The sequence below is a fragment of the Equus przewalskii genome, chromosome 2 (genome assembly GCF_037783145.1).
Source record: "Equus przewalskii isolate Varuska chromosome 2, EquPr2, whole genome shotgun sequence".
NCBI classification, from domain to species: Eukaryota; Metazoa; Chordata; class Mammalia; order Perissodactyla; family Equidae; genus Equus; species Equus przewalskii.
In genome coordinates, this window is record NC_091832.1 from 47,687,315 (window position 1) to 47,703,566 (window position 16,252).

Sequence of the window (16,252 nt, forward strand, 5' to 3'; positions counted from 1 at the left end):
GACGTGTCAGTGTGAACTGCTTGTGGCCCTCTCTCTGCTGAGACCGAAACACTGGATCCTTTTTCTTTTCTGGCTTATGCTGAGCAGTGACTTCCTGTAGTCGGGAGGCTGACAGCCGCTGGGCGGACGGACCCAGTCCCAGGCAGGTAAGCAGAACCCAGGTTTTCATACCTGTGTGGGCCCCATCTACAGACATGTGGACGGGCTCAGGCAGCGCATTTTCCTAAGTGCACGGACTCGGCTCACATTTCACAGCCGTGTTTTAATTCCCCACATGAGCTGGTTCCTTAGGCAGCTGCAGGTTACAACCAGAGGCACAGATACTGTCACGGGTCTGGCCAGAGTCTGCCCCGGCACCTCATCACTGATGGGTGTGAGCGTCAGAGCAGGTTCTCCCCAAACAGGGAATTTAAGGGGAGGGAACGGCCCAGTGCCATCGGCAGCGGGCAGGCCAGTCCGCCAAAGCAGCCCGAGCCAGCCACGTTTGCTCAGGCTTCTGGTCTGCGTGGAAAATGGGGGAAATGGTCGGCCCCAGATTCTGGAAGAGCTGGACTTTGGTGCCAACTCATGCCTCGTACCCAGTCTCCCTCACGGCCACGGGGGCTGCAGGGCCCTGGCGGGGAGGGAGGAGCGTGATGTGCAAACCAAGATTAACTTCCAGAGGGTGATGCTCGCCTTTTCAAAAGGGCTTCACACAAGCCCTGAAAAGACACGGAGGGACCTTCCCTGCATATGACGAGGTGCAAGACACCAGTCGGAAAAGGCTGCGTCCTGTGTGAGTCCAGCGACGAGATGCCAGAAAAGGCAAAACCACGGAGGCAGTGAAAAGACCCGGGGGGGGGGGAAGGGCGAGTAGGGCAGTGGGACTGGTCTGTAGGGGCTATAATGGCAGATACATGTCATCACACATTTCGTCCAGACCCAGAGAATGGCCAACACCAGGACGGGAACGTGGACTCGGTGACGACGGTGTCAGTGCACATTCCCAGCTATAATGGAAGCAGCCTCTGTGGGGTGTGGACAGCTGGGGGGCGCTGCGTGTGGGGTGCGGGGGACACATGGGAACTCCTCTTGGTTTTGCTGTGAACCAGAAACTTCTCCAAATAAGTCTATTTAAAAAAAAATACCTGCAAAACCCTCTGCTTCCTGGAAGCACCTACTTTTAACGAAAATAACAACAGTAAGCGTTTTCATTAAAGTCTTTAATGTGCAAGAATACGAACGACCTTGGCCGTTGAGGGTGAGACTCATCCACAGAAGGAAAGCCGGCCGGCGACGGGCTCCGCTTGTTCATTGTACAAAACCACGCGGCTGTATTTACTGCTTTACAATCGCGGCGTCCGCAGTTTCCATGAACTATGTCAACAGGACACACACTGGATTGTGACCGGAGCCGTTTGCAAATGTTGGGGTTTCTGTTTCCAAACCCGACTTCAACACATCCTCCACCTTCTTTAATTGATAAAACAAGTGACTGGATATACGAAACTCCCCCTCGCCACCAGCACGCCACACATTCACGTTTGTACACGAGCAGCCAGGACGCTGTTTGGCAACACTGAAAGAAATGCCTGAAATGTGAACAAACTGTGGCCCCATGCTGCGTGAACAGAGGCGTTCTCTCTGTGCCCAGCGCAGCAAATACTGCGCTTCTCGGAGGCCGTCTGTTCCCCCTTCCTGGGCGCCCCGGGGGTCTCTCCCTCCCCAGGCAATGTCAACTCGCCCCAGCGTGCTGCCCACCAGGCACGAGTGACCGCACACCCCTCAGACGGGGGCTCTGCTACTGGGTGTCGCCACTGGGTTGGGACATGCCTGAGACCCAGCGTGGCCCTGGACCCTGCTCTGCGGCTCTGACTCTGGTCTTTGGAGGCAAGTCTGCCGGATTACCACAGGGAGCTGGTTGGGATAGGTCTCCACATTACATAAAAGCTGCTCTGCCACCCAGGGGCCAAGCTCGGCGGGGGGAGGGGGGTGGCCCAGGGCGGGGCTGGGACTGTGTTGGGGCCTGGTGGGCGCCAACATGGCGCTGAACCCTGAGAAACCCAGCGTGAGCCCTGGGAAGCGGGGGCCACGCTTGCCCACCGACTTACAGCAAGGCGGGCCAGCCGCGGCAGCTCCTTCGTCTCCGCTCCTCTTCCCATAACCTGCCCCTAACCAGCACCACACGGGGTGGGGCAGGGGCAAGCCTGGCCCGTCACAGAGCACAGAGGGGTGGTGGCAAAGTAGACACGCACGCACGAGGGACGCTGGGGACCCCTCCCGCGCTCGGCCTGGGCTCCTGCCACCTCTAACGTGTTAGGGACCTGAAAAGACCCAGGTGATTCTTCTCTTTCTAGAAAACCTTCAGTTTGGTTTTTCAAGCTGTCCCTTCACCTAAGAAGGAGGGTGACCGAGTGACATGTGCCACCCACACGGACTCTCGGAAGTAGGAGCCGTGCTGTGTCGGGAGGACGCAGGGCGTGTGTGGCTGTTCCAGATTTATTAACTTTAAGGCTCGGGCCCATCATATATAGAGCTTTTTAAATTTTCTAATTCTGAGCATTGTTATTCCTGATAAAAATATTTTCCAAAAATCTCATACATAACACAAGACATCATGTAGGCACTGCTTAGTGTTTTCAGAAATATATTTTGTGCAGATTTAGTTTTCAATTTTTTTTGGTCTCCTGGTGCTCTGGGTGAGCCACGTTTGAGAACCTCGGTAATCCAATTTTCCTCATCGCAGTCCAGTGCACCGGCCAGGACCCGGCTTCAGCGTTAGACTACAGCGGCTACGTACATGCTCAGTATGAAAATACTTGTTAAATATTAACAACAGGAACTTACCGGGATTTAGAAAATGTTGCGAATTTGTAAAAATTCTTCGTTGCAGTGCATCCCTGCAGGCACTTAGTCCCCCGGCCCCAGCCTAGCCTCCGCACACACAACACCGCTCGCGCCTCCTCCTCACGTGTGGGTCGTGCCTGCGACGCTGCGCAGGTGCCACACGGAAAAAAGGCATCAAAGGGAAGCTTCAACATCATCGGTACGTTTTATTCCTCGGGGCATTACAGGCTAACTCTCCTGGTGGAGCAGGTGAGTTCTGTTTCTGTGGAAAGTGTGCACCTTCGAAATCATGGGACAGTTTCTCCCTCGGACACGGTCACCGCGGGTCCTCCGCGACGCAGGCACAAGAAGCGAATTCCTCCAGCACGGAGCGGCCGCGCGGGCCCAGACGCGAGACTGTTCTGCTCCGAGAAGCACCCCGGACGCCTCCCTCCGCGGTCTCGGCGGCAAGCGCCCCTCCCTGGCGGCACCCGGAACCTTGCGCCCAGCCTGGCATGCATACGCTGTGGTTAAGGATAGAGTTAGGGGTCATTCACAGACGTGTCCACGACAGAGATGACGGCCTCACACGGACTCCTCGGTGGAGAGCAGTAACGGGTTGATGTACTCGAAACCTTCAAACTCAGACTGGTCGATCCTCTTTATGACGTCCCTGTGCGCACAGGCAGAGAGCACAGCTGCTGGGTTGGCCCCTCACATAAGACTCCCCCCCACCAAACCCACCACAGACGGCGGACAGATGCCCCTCTGGCAGCAGGACGGCGTCCTGACCCTCGGCCCCCCGGGAGGTCTTACTCGTCGTCCGGGGTCAGCTGCACGGGCTCGCTGGTGAACTGTGTGTCGAAGTTGTCCAGGCCGTAGTCGTCGGTGATCTGCGGCTGGAATGGCGGGAGGGCCTGCTTCTTCTCCAGCTTGGAAGACAACACGAGAAGCCAGGTCAGCAATGTGCCTCGTCTACTGGATCAAGCATTTTGCATGGACTTAAATCACAGAATGGAACAGGAAGAAAGAGCATTTACGATGCCTCATCTGAATGCTGACTGTTTTTTTCCCTTGAAACACAAAGTCTAGGAGAAACTAAAGTTAGAAAAATCCTATTTGAGCTGAAAAATGCTGGCAGCGCAGGCTGTGCAGGCCTGGTACCTGGATGGGGCATGAGGCCCAAACTCCCTCACAGGAGCCCCATGTGGGCTGGGGTCTGCGGCCCCGCCCTTCAACCAAATGAAGCCAGTTTTGAGTTTTCCTTCTTTCTTACGTCTTAGAACCCCAATCACACAGGAGCTGGGACTTGGCAGGGACACAGGTACCCCCCGCTGGCGCTCAGTGACTCCCTGTCCCCCCGGGGCCCTCCTCCCACTAAAGTCGTGATTGACCGTTCTGACTACTTCTAACCCCAGGGGATGCCCAGAGGTGATACGTGGGCTCCTCAGGATCTGGGTCCGGCTGCCGACTTGCCCTTCACACACACGTGTGGCCCAAGAGGGCGGCGAGCCGAGCGCCCGGGGTGGGCAACACTCAGCACACACAGGTGAGGACAGTGAGGGCCTGCTCGCTCGCTCAGTTACACACTCACACGCTCACACACTCAGTTCCACACACTCTCTCTCCCTCATGCCCTCACCAGGTGTGTGCTGCGCACCTGTGCCAGGCCAGGCATGTTCCTAAGAGCTGAGATGGAGCCGTAAGTGAGAGACACTGGTCCCCGCCTCCTGGAGCTGTCACGTTGGGTCCGCTCCCTCCCACGTGGCCACATGCCAGGCCCGGGAGCAGCCGGCTCTGCAGGCCAGACCCCTCAGCTCTCAGGGCCGGAGCAGCGTCGCTCACACGACAGACTGCCCAGGCCTTTCGGAATGCATCACTGTGAGCAGGCAGGGCCCCGGGAGCGGGACGGGCCACAGCCGGGCGGCATTGTGGGGACACAGGCATTCCCGTCCTTCATTACCTTTCCTCTGCAGTTACCTGTATTCCTTCGTCAGTACAAAATATTTTCTGATAAAGAGTGGACAAAGGGCATTTCTTAAACCATTTTCCCTGCCTTAGGTCTTGGGATGCTTTAAAGAGATTTAAATAACAAGAGTCAGAACAGACCCGGAAGTGGGGCAGCTGGGTGCCCACCCGGGGTCCTAAGCCCACCTGCCACCCCAGGCCTGTCCTCTGCTCTGAGGGCCCGAGGTGGCCTCAGCCTCCCTCGGAGAGTGTCCCATGTGCACGTCACCTCCTTTTTCCTCAAAGGTAGCGAACAGGGACGGTGCCACCCTGGAGTGACGTGCCCATGCAGGCCACCACTTAGCCCTGCTCCGTGTGGCCAGAGAGGATGCTGGAAGGGGGCCGAGGAGGAGTTTGTCATGGCGGCCAGGGGACCCCAGGTCTGAGGTGATGGCCTGAAGGAGGTGAGGAAGTGGAGCACAGCCGTGCAAAGGCCCTGAGGCAACAGCATGCTTGATCTGTCAGGGACCATTAAGGGGCTCAGTGAAGCCTGAGTGGCGGGGGCAGGAGGTCACTGGACAGAGGAGGCTGCCACTGGCAGAGGCCAGGCAGGAAACCGGCAACTGGCCAAGATGTGGTTGGCTTGGACCAAGATGGCAGCAGTGGGGGTGGGGAGAAGGCCCAGACCCTGGAGAGTGAGTCCCCGAGGACTGAGTGGGGTCAAGGGGGACTGCAGGGTCTGCAGGGTCTGCAGCCTGAGTGAGGGGGCAGCTGGTGCTGTGTGCTGGGGTGGGAGGGGCCATGGAGTCAGTGGGATACGGCGCACCCTGGTGTCTGATTTGGTCACACTAGATGGCCAAGTGGAAATGTCTGGGAACTGGTTCATGGCACTGATGGGGAGCAGATCACTGTCCACACGGCCATGGTCACCTCTGCTACCACAGTGTGGAGGATGGAGGGCGGCCCCAGGTGGGGGGACATCAGAACGGCCACCACGCAGCCAGAAGACAGCACTGGCTATCACACACAGAGACGGCCGGTTTCACCATCAGCCACAAGCTTCTCACCCGCCTCAGCTCCTGGGAACCCTGCCCCACAAACAAGCAGGGGGCCCAGAGGCGCGGGCTACATGGGTGTCGCTGTGGGGCGCTCCCGGCGGTCACCCTACACCCATGGGAGACATGGAGCCCGGAGCCATGAACATGCACCCTCAACCCTCTGGAAGCCTGGTCAGGGGGTCTGCAGCCTGGACTTCAAGGCCCAGCGGCGCCCACGCCCTTGAGGCCTGAGGAGGCGCGTGCTTGCCGGCCCCACCCACAGGCGGACACCCAAGCAACCTCCCTGGGGAGGGCAGTCTGGGTGGACTGGGGGGGAACAGGGAGGACCGGGGAGCAGGTCTGGAGTTGTGACCCCATCCAGGTCTACCCTCAGAGACCGGGGACAGGCACCCAATCCCCACGCCTCCACCCCCGCTGGTCTCCACCACCTTCCTTGCCACTCTGGAAACACCGCAGTGAAGGAAGCATCCTGAACGCACCCACAAACCCCGCAGCCGAGGGCCCCGCGCTCCTGCGACACCAGCACGCCGGCCGAGGGACAGCCTGGAGCTGCGTCCCCTGCAGACGGAGGACTGGGCCTCTGGGCAGCGGAGAGCAGCCTGTGGGCCCTCAAAAGGGACTAGGCACAGCCCCCGTGGGAAACCATTGGGCAGCTGACCCGCAATTCCACTCCTCAGCGTCTGCCCGAGAGCGAGGAAAATAGTGTCCACACGGAGACCTGGACACGTGTGTGCACACAGAGACCTGGACACGCGTGTGCACAGAGACCTGGACACGCGTGTTCACAGAGACCTGGACACGTGTTTAGAGATCTGGACACGCGTGTGCACACAGAGACCTGGACACGCGTGCTCAGAGACCTGGACACACGTGTTCACTGCTCACGACAGCCAAGAGGTGGGAACAACCCAGCCTCCATCGACGATGTGTGCATGAGCAAAGTGCGGTGGGTCCTCAGCCATAAAAGGGAATGGAGTTATGACACACGCTACGACACAGGTGAAGCTTGACAACATGATGCTACGTGAAGGAAGCCGGACACGAAAGGCCACACGGTGTCTGACTCCATTTCTATGAAATGTCCGGAGTGGGCAGATCCACAGACAGAACGCACATCAGTGGTTGCCAGGGGCCGGGGCAGGGGGAGTGGAGAGCGACTGCTCACAGGGACGGGTCTCCTTTTGGGGTGATGAAAATGTTCTACGATTGACTGTGGTGACGGTTCCCAACTCTGTGAATGCACTAAAAACCTCTGAATCGTACACTTTGAATGGGGTGAGCGTCTGGCTTGTGAATCACGTCTGCATAAAGCTGCTAAAAAATAAATAAAACTTTAGAAACAATTTAAAACGAAAGCCAAGAGGAGCCTGAGGGATGCGGAGGAGCAGAGAGGTGGGGGAGCCCTCGGGGGGAGGAGCGGCCACCGGCCTTCTGAAGCTGGAGGCAGCCCTGGGCCTGCCCTGCCCCCCGCACCGCCGCCTGGGTGCCTCGCTGCTCTGCACGGCAGACCCCCCGGCGTGTGCGCAGCGTGCACTCCAAGAGCAGGGAGGGCGGTGGGCGAGCATCGTTTTGTTGCTTTGTTGTGATTTGAGGCAGCGGTAAGCCCACCACCCGTCCTGCTGAAGACAACTAGAGAAATCCGGACAGAACATGGGAACTTCTTCCTAAAGCCCCAGAGCTCACGGGGTGCTGAGCGAACCCCAGGAGCAGGGCCAGAAGGAGCTGGTAGTTGGCAGCGAGTCCTGTGCGGGCCTCACAGACCAGGGACAAAAGTCAGACCCTAGACTTGCCAGGGACGGGACCTCCCCCAAGCGGGGCCAGGACCCCCAGGGCAGCAGCCAGGAATATGGGGAAGAGGAAGCCAGCCGGCCCCCTGCAGCCTGGCCTTGGCTCTTCTGGGGCAATTCTGGAGTGCCACGACCCAGGTTTGTGGAGGAGAACGTGGGCCTCAAATGATTTATACGCTACATCCAGCAGCCGATGAGAGGGCACCAGGCCTGTGAGGAGCTGGGATGTGCCAAGAACAGACCTACATAGACCATCTAGAGACCGATGTGAGACCCCCAGACGGGGGCTGCCCAATCTTATTCTCTGCACTTGCCAAGAGAAAGTGGAACATTCCAGCAAAGAGCCAGGCGCTACATAAAATGCCATTGTAAGCTGGCAAAATGACCACCTCGAAACCCTAAAACTGAGAAATGTATCACTAGATCCTAAACCTCTGATGGCTCAATGCAAAAGCTCGGGGCAAGGCCAGCTGGTGTCACACGGCCCACTGTTTATTCTGAGACGTTCCAGACCCAGGAGAAGGTCAGATACCAGGAAAACGACCGTCTGGGAGCTGCCTTGGGGCGAGGTGTGCTGGCCAGCGTACAGTGAGCGAGGGACCCGCCGGGGCCTTTGGATCGCCAGCTGTGGCTCAGCCGGAGGGCAGAGGCCCAGCTTGTCTGGACAACACGAAGTGGGCACGGCAGGAAGAACTGGGGCCAAGGAGAGGGGGTTCCAGGAGGCGGCCAGCGCAATCGTGCCGCCCTGTGGGGACCTGTCAGGGCAGAGGGCCCTGGCCCCATTTCGTCTGACTGCTGCTCCCCCTCCTCCGTCTCCCCGTCCCCCTCATGGAAAACAACACCCCCTCCAGTGCCCCCCAGGCGCTGCACTGACGGCTCCCCTCGCCCCACCAGGGTCCTGGGCACCGGGGACGCCTGGCTGCCCCTGCCCCTCCTCCCGGGGCCCCACAGATGCACAGACGGAAGCCCCCAGATGCACAGTGACAGTGACTGGAGGGAGTGGCCTGCCTGCAACGCTCAGGGGTGGGGCGTCCCGGGGCCTGGAGCCCGGCTTTCCTCTGCTCTAGGGCAAGCTAAAGTTCAACCTTTACTCAATAGCTATCTAATCTTTTTTTCCTCAAAAAAGCATATTTTAAAGGTTATGCTTCAGTAATTCTGTAACAATTTATGTATTTTGAAACAAATTAGTTTCGTTTTCCTTTTACACCAGGAAACCCAGCGCTAGAGTTGAAAGTGCTTGAACACTGCACTGTCGGCTGCGTCCCGAGATGGGATGCAGAACCGCGGCTTCTGGAAAACCAACCATGAAACCAAAGAAAATGCCCTCTCTGGGCCAGCCCCAACCTGTGGATTCCACAGTCAGCCGGGCGCTGGCCACAGACGGAAGACGTCCCTCCCCAACGGGACCCCTGCAGCCCGCTGGGCCGGGGAATGCCCAGCAAGGCTTCTCCCAGGAGCGCCAAGAAGCACCACCCGCGGGGGCTTGTCACGGCCCCTGCTCTCCTTGTTCTCAATCAAACGTCAGTTTCCAGCTCAGCCCCGGGGCCCTGAGGGCAGTGCCCGCCACACCTCCTGCCGCGGACCGCGAGGCCCATCTACCACGGGGAGGGGTTGCCAGGTTGTGAGATGTTTACCAGGTCCCAGTCTATGCTGCGGAAGAACGCGTGCGACTTGATGTCAGAAAATCCAGTCTGTGGCCGGCAGCCGAGCCTCTCTTTGGGGTCCTAGGGGTCAGAGTTCAAATAAGGACAGGTCAGCTCAGAGCAGAGCAGCCCCGATTCGCAGCCCGTGCTCAACTGGGAACCAGCCTGCCCACCCTCGTGACTCACGGTGCTTGAACAACCGCCTCTGGAGGGTCCTAGCCATCAGGGGAAGATGAGACATTCCCTTGGTTAAAAATCTCGCCCATGTTAACGCCTCACTAAATTCCTCTTTGGTGTAACTTCTCGTCGTTCTGTCTTAAGTGTTAGTAACAACTGGTGATTCATAGGACAGAGCTCAAATAACGGAGCAGAGCCACACCCACACCAAGACGTCCTGGAGCAGACACTCAATGACCATTGCAGTGGTCGAGCCTCGGCCCCGTGACAGAGGAGCTTGGGCCCAGGCAGCCACAGACAGCATGTCTGTCATGGCGGCCATGAGCGTACCTTGTTTAAAAATCCTTTCAAGACGTGGGAGGCTTTGACGGAGAGGAATCGGGGGATCCGGATGGGCTTCTCCAGGATCACTGCAACAATGGGGTCCCCGTGAGAAGCCGTGCTCCCTGCCACTGCCCAGGGCCGTCCGCCCGGCTCCCGGAAGCCTTTCCCAGCAGGGGCATGGGGGGTGTTCTCGGTGTCCTGGAGACCCCTTCCCACCCCAGCAGGGTGCCTGGCCTGCAGAGCGCCTCTGACCCCGCTCTGTGCCCTGGGCACACATGGTCATGTGCATTCAGGATCACACATGAACCAACAGCGGCCCCGCTGGCCCTGTGTCCCCAGGTACACAGGCACCTCTGCACACGGCTGCCAGAGGGCAGCATGGGGACAGCCCCGATCCTGGCCCAGCACCCCAGGGGCAGTTAATTCTGGCCCAGGGCAAGTGCTCCTTGCTTCTAGATGGCAAGCATCCCTAATGACAGCTGGAACGGGAGCAGCACTCTGTGAGCACGGTCCCCACCCACCCAGGCTGCCAGGGCGCACACCGGCCGCGGCAGGAGGGAGTCTGGGCTAAATCAGGACGGATTCTTTCTCCCAGTGATGTCAAAGAGCGGTTTCCCCATCCCACGGCCATCGCCCCTTCCACGACCCGGTGTCTGCCTCCCGAGGGCAGGTCTGTGAGACCTAGTCTGTGGGGGACGGACGGACAGCAGAATCCTCGGCTGGTGCCATGCATCCCACGCACCTTGGAAAAGGTAGTCCTCGGTGTTCATGTCGGGGTTGTCGGTGATGATGTCGAAGGGGGAGCGGCCGGCCATCATCTCAAACATGAGGACGCCCAGCGCCCACCAGTCCACGCTGAACCCTGGAGGGAGAGCACGGGCTGGTCACGACGGCTGGTCAGCACGTGCACCGGCCTCAGGACAAGCGTGTCTCTGGGTCGTCAGGACACGTCCAGTCACGGGAGGCGGCAGAAGCGCAGGCGAGACAGTCTGCATTTCTCTGAGCAGCGCTGAGGTTGGGCGTGCCCAGCTCCGCCCAGCGGCCTGGCCTCCCCTCTGTCCAGTCCTGCGGCTGCCTGTCTTTCTCATAACTAGTTGCAAAGCTGTTTTCACATCACGGCCATTAACCTTCCACCTGGCACTGCACACGTTTTCAAGATTGTCACCTGGCATTTAAATCTGCTCTTGGCACCTTCGACCACACGGACACATAAAATTGAGCAAATCTGTTGGGCCACCATCCTTTCTCATTTCTCCTTTTATTTACCTAAGCTTGAAAAACCCCTTTCTCTAAGATTGCAAAAACACTTTCCTACATTTTTTTTCTACGTTCGTTGTTTCGGTTTAACGTTCAAATCTAGTTATTCTGTCTGGAATGAACTCCAGAGCACAGTGGAACAGGGGACCTCACTTCGGTTTTGCCGCGGAGGCCGCTGCCCCTGAGGTCTCCACCACACACGGGTCCCAGTCACCGGCTGGGTTCTAGACTCTTTCCTGGTCCTCCGACCTGCTGTCTGTCCTCCTCCTCTGGCTACTAAGCGCCTTCACCAACAGCAGCCTCCCTGGTGTCCAGTCGTCCGAGGGGCAGGCTGCCTGTCCCCCACTTTAACGGCAAATGAAATGTTTAGGAACATTTGATGGCGTGTTGGTATGCTTCACTGCATACGCTAGGACACAAAAATGCCTGGGGGTGCACACGCATGCAAACACATGCACACACGCTATTATCCCGTTTTCATTTCACACACAGAGAGAGAAGAGGGCAGGAGACACTCCAGTGTCTGCAGGGGCTGCAGAAGGTTCTGGTCGGCACGGTTTATGGCCTCGTTTCTCCACGGCCGCTGGGTGGCACCCAGACCCCCGGGTTGGTCTTTGCTGCACATATTTTCCTCTTTCCCAAGCCCTTAGGGTCATCGTTAAGAGGAATCCCATCCACCATTCCCAACCAGGGGACACTCGAGGGGACACATGGGACAGCAGATGGGGCTGGGGGCTGAGGCCGCATGGTGACAGGGGCCTGGGGACAAAGTAAGGGGGTGTGTTTTAGGCGTAATTTGGTCAATAGCCGCCCCCCTTCTGGTGGCTGGGCCAGGGTTGGTCTGGGGTCGGCCCCAGGCAGCCCCACCTCCCTCGCTCTCTGCTCTGTGACTGTCACCCCACGGACAGAGAGCGTGCGGGGGCTGGGGTTGCCTTTGTGCATGCTGCCTCCTGTGCGCGGGCACGTGCCCTGCCTGCCCAGCGACCGGTGTCCTCACCGTACTCCTCTCCCCGCAGGATTTCTGGTGCGATGTAGTTTGGGGTTCCGCAGAAAGTGCTTGTCGTGTCACCAGGGCCCAGGCCTTCCTGTGGGGACAAAGTCAGTTACCAGGAGGGAAGGAAACCTCCAGATAGGACCCCATCGGTGCAACGAGCTGCCTCAGAGAAAACCAACTTCGGACAGATAAAGTGGGAGGCACTGGGCCTGGTCGCCCCGGAGTTGTGGTGGCCAGTCAGTCAGCATCTCTGCCTGACACCAAGTGGGGTCTCGACCTTCAGAAGGTCGAGGTGCTAGGCTGACCGTGACCCAGGAAGGCAGGCAGGAGCATTGCTTGGGGACCGGGGCTGCTCGCCTTGCACATGCCGTAGTCCGTCAACTTGATGTGGCCGTCGGCATCCAGGAGGACATTGTCCAGTTTCAGGTCCCGGTAGATAATCCCTCTCTCATGTAAGAAGTTGAGAGCGATACAAATCTCAGCAGCATAGAATCTGGGGGGAGACAGACATCCTGTCATCAACAGACAGAACCCAACAAGGAGCCTGGATGAGGGGCCCATGCAAATAGCGTAAAGCGGAGGGGACCACCACTGCCCCAACTGCTCCCCAACCAGGTGACCCTGTGTCCTCTCGCTCACGAGTCCACAGGGCCAACAAGACGGTGAAAGATGCTGACATCCTGGTTGTTAGGGGACCCGCAAATCAAAACCACAATGAGATACTATCTCACAGCCAGTAGGATGGCCGCTATCCAAAAACCAAACAGAAAATAACAAGTGTTGGCAAAGATGTGGAGAAACTGGAACCCCGTGCACTGTTGTAAATGTAAATGACAATGTCAAACGCTGCGGCCACTGTGGAAGACAATGTGGAGGTCCCTCAAAAAATTACAGATAGAATCACCACGTGATCCAGCAATTTCTCTTCTGGGTACACACCCAAAAGAATTGGAATCAGGGAGTCGAATAGATATTTGTACACCCATGTTCACAGCAGCATTATGCATAAAGGCTAAAAGGTGGAAATAACCCAAATATCCACCGTCAGATGAATGGATAAACAAAGTGTGGTCTATAAGTACAATGGAATATTACTCAGACTTATAAAGCAAGGAAATTCTGATGCCTGCGACAACATGGATAGGCCTTGAGGACATTATGCTCAGTGAAATAAGCCAGTCACAAAAGGACAAACACTGTGTGATCCTAATCATAGGAGGTCCCTAAAGGAGTGAAAGCCATAGAGACAGAAAGTGGAATGCTGGGTGCCGGGGCTGGGGGCGGGGAGGAGTGTTTAATGGGGACAGAGTTTCAGTTGGGGAAGACGAGAAAGTTCTGGAGACAGACGGTGGTGATGGTTGCACAACAGTGTGAATGTGTTTAATGCCACTGAGCCGTGCACTTAAAGGTGGTTCAGCTGGTGAATTTTAGGTTATGTATATTTTTGACCACAGTTTAAAAGAAAAAGTGATTGTGTGGGGGAGTGCACTATTCTTTTTGTTTGTTCTGTTTTTTGCTGAGGAAGATTTGCCCTGAGCTAACATCCACTGCCAATCTTCCTCTTTTTGTATGTGGGCCACCACAGCACAGCCACTGACAGGTGAGTGGTGTAGGTCCACGCCCAGGAACCGAGCCCAGGCTGCTGAAGCGGAGCGCGCTGAACTTAACCACTAGGCCATGGGGCTGGCCTGGGAGTGCACTATTCTTGATTTATTATCTGCCTTTCCCCAAAAAGGATCTAAGGTGACTCACAAAACTGCATGGAATTTTTTTAAGTGAGGAAATGAGGAAAAGGGAAAATGATGGGAAACAGGAAGAAGGGATGGAAACAGACACCCATGCGCCCGGGCTGCAGGGGGCACTGGGCGACGGCCAGAGGAAAGGAAGGGGTGGGTGGTCCTAAGCATCATTTAAAGAGAAACGGTGATTATTTTTCTCCTTGTGCCAAGCAGACCCCTGCTGTGTATCCAAGTGAAACAGAACTGGAGGTGCCGGCCGCGACATCCCCTGAGGCACATTTATCGTTGGAACTTGTCCCCCACTTTGGAAACGGGTGAAAGGGCAGACCAGGACAGTGTACACACACACCCCTCCCACAAAACACCTGCTTCCCCCAGATAAGTCCTGACTCTGCTCCTGGAGGGTCTGGATCCCCGGGCTGGGTCTGAGCCTCAGAGACGCAGAAGACCCTCCCAGATTCTACGACTCCTGAGCGGCTGTGGAATGTCACACCGCAGGGGAAAGCAGTGACCTCTGCCATCTCCCCGAGATTTCATCTCTTTCCCTCCAGCTCACGGCTGACCTCCCTCGGAAGGTCCCCATGCCCGCCCCTCCTCCCGGGCCCACGCCCGCCCGCCCATGCCCACCTGGCGTGCTCCTCCGGAAGCTTCCTCTGTCTCTGCATGTGGAACATGAGGTCCCCGCCGTTGACGTACTCTATGACCAGGAACAACCTGAGCGAGAGAGAGAGGGTGATGGAGGCGGCAGTGACACGGCGGCCAGTGCGATCTCGTGCCAGACACTCAACACGAAGAAGCCCTTGGGGCTGAGAGCCTTCCAGGAGCCTCCGTCTCCTGGGAAAACCGGACCGTTCCCGCTGCCGGCCTGTCTCTTTTCACTAGCATGTCAACCCGCCTCCCGAGAGGCCAGAGAAAGGAGGCTGCCTGGGGTTGCCTGACCCGCTCCAGGGGTCAGCAGGGAAAGCAGCCCAGACTGAAAAGGGAGGCCGAGGCCACGGCAGAGCTCTGTGCCCAGGTCATCAAGGCGTCCTCGCAGGGGACGCCCGGAGACCCCGCCCGTCAGCAGACGCGGCTCAGTTCTGACCCCAATGTAGTCAATCTCAGAAGAGAAAAAACAAAAAACTTCCACTCATTCATTCATTTCATCCAACACAGTTATTTGCTCTCCTAACAGTGCCAGGCCTGCCTCAGGGTAAAAAAGGTAAAAAGGAGGCAGGGGCGGTGGCCAGAGGCCCACTGGGGGTGGGGAGGGTGCTGTGTGTCTAGGTGGCCAGGGAGCAGAGGCCGGGATGGCATGTGGGAGCAGGGGGAGAGCAAAGAGCTGCAGGACCACCCCGAGGCCAAGGGGACCAGCTTGGCCCATCAGAGGAAAGGCCAGAAGAGCAGGTGGCAGGTGCACGGGCCAGGTGGTGGGGACGACAACATCCGGTCAATGATCGCTTCAGCCACTGAGTCTGAACAGACCCCAGGGAGGGGAGAGTGGGTGGCCTTGAGGATTGAAGGGGGTGCCCTGTTGCCAGGTGAGCACAGGTGGCTTGGGCTGGGGTCGGGCAGCAGGAAGGGGCCGAGGCAGAGCTGATGAGAGTGTGGTGGGCTGGGTGCCAGGGAAGAAAGCAGTGGGTGGGGCTCCAGGTGGGTTCCAGCGTGGGGATGAGGCGGAGCCGCAGGTGGGGGGTGGGGGATCGGGAGCGCTGATCTGGCCACAGTGAGTCTGAGACGCCAGCTGCCCCTTCATGAAGAGCAGTCGAGGGGGCTGCTGGGGCCTTGGCCGGGGCCGGCCCGGTCCTGTGATTTAAAGCACCGGATTGCATGAAGTCATCTGGACGCACACAGGGCCTTTCGGGTCTCCAAACAACTTACCACGTGGTTTCTTTCCTGATAAGATCTTTCTTGCATTTAATAAGAGTCCATTTTCAAAATTAAATTCACATACAATTTTGCAGAAATACCCTGTTGAGGGCAGCTTGTGGATTTTTAGGTCAACGGCTCCTCTGGGGCGTTTTCGGCTCAGCAGCGGCTTGTGCCGGAGGGAGTCGGGAGTAAAGGGGGAGGGGAGCAAATCTGATGGCTTTCTGGCTTTCCCGGGCTCTCCCGGCACGCTGAGTCTGCACCGCGATGCAGGAACCATGTGCCCGTCCTCCTGCCTCCCCGGAGCACCCAGCAGTAGCCCGGCGAGGACAGAGCTCAACGTGCACAGAGCAAGTGAAGGAGCCGCAAATCTTCTCAAGTTCTGATCACATATTTAGGCTAGAAACAACTCCTAAGTGTGTAAATATGCAGAAGTGGAAACAAAAGCAAACAGAACCCCAGGTGAGCAGTCACAGATCACCACTCCCCGTCCGACAGCAGGGGCGTGGTCCTGAAGAAACACCCAGCGCTATCGGGGCTGGGGCTGTTCATTCTTTTGTGTTTATTCTGTTCCCCTGCCCCCAAAGGATATGCTTGGATAGGCTCCAGTAACGCTGACCTCGCCATGGGATTCACCTGTTTTTGCAAAGTTTCCCTGGCCCACAGAACCTGA

General features: G+C 57.7%; 1 protein-coding gene across 6 annotated transcripts in view; it reads right to left on the reverse strand.

The window, feature by feature from the left end:
* Window positions 1–3,012: 3,012 nt before the first annotated feature.
* Window positions 3,013–16,252, reverse strand: part of PRKCZ (protein kinase C zeta) — a 112,034-nt gene continuing 98,794 nt past the window's right edge. For all 6 annotated transcript variants that reach the window (XM_070611119.1, XM_070611122.1, XM_070611120.1 and 3 more), the window contains 8 exons: window positions 14,359–14,445; window positions 12,350–12,485; window positions 11,996–12,083; window positions 10,484–10,603; window positions 9,748–9,827; window positions 9,232–9,321; window positions 3,622–3,737; window positions 3,013–3,478 (listed from right to left, as the gene is read on the reverse strand). In XM_070611119.1, coding sequence (XP_070467220.1) covers window positions 3,391–3,478; window positions 3,622–3,737; window positions 9,232–9,321; window positions 9,748–9,827; window positions 10,484–10,603; window positions 11,996–12,083; window positions 12,350–12,485; window positions 14,359–14,445 — 805 coding nt within the window. In that variant the 3' untranslated portion in view covers window positions 3,013–3,390. The remainder of the gene's footprint in view (window positions 3,479–3,621; window positions 3,738–9,231; window positions 9,322–9,747; window positions 9,828–10,483; window positions 10,604–11,995; window positions 12,084–12,349; window positions 12,486–14,358; window positions 14,446–16,252) is intronic.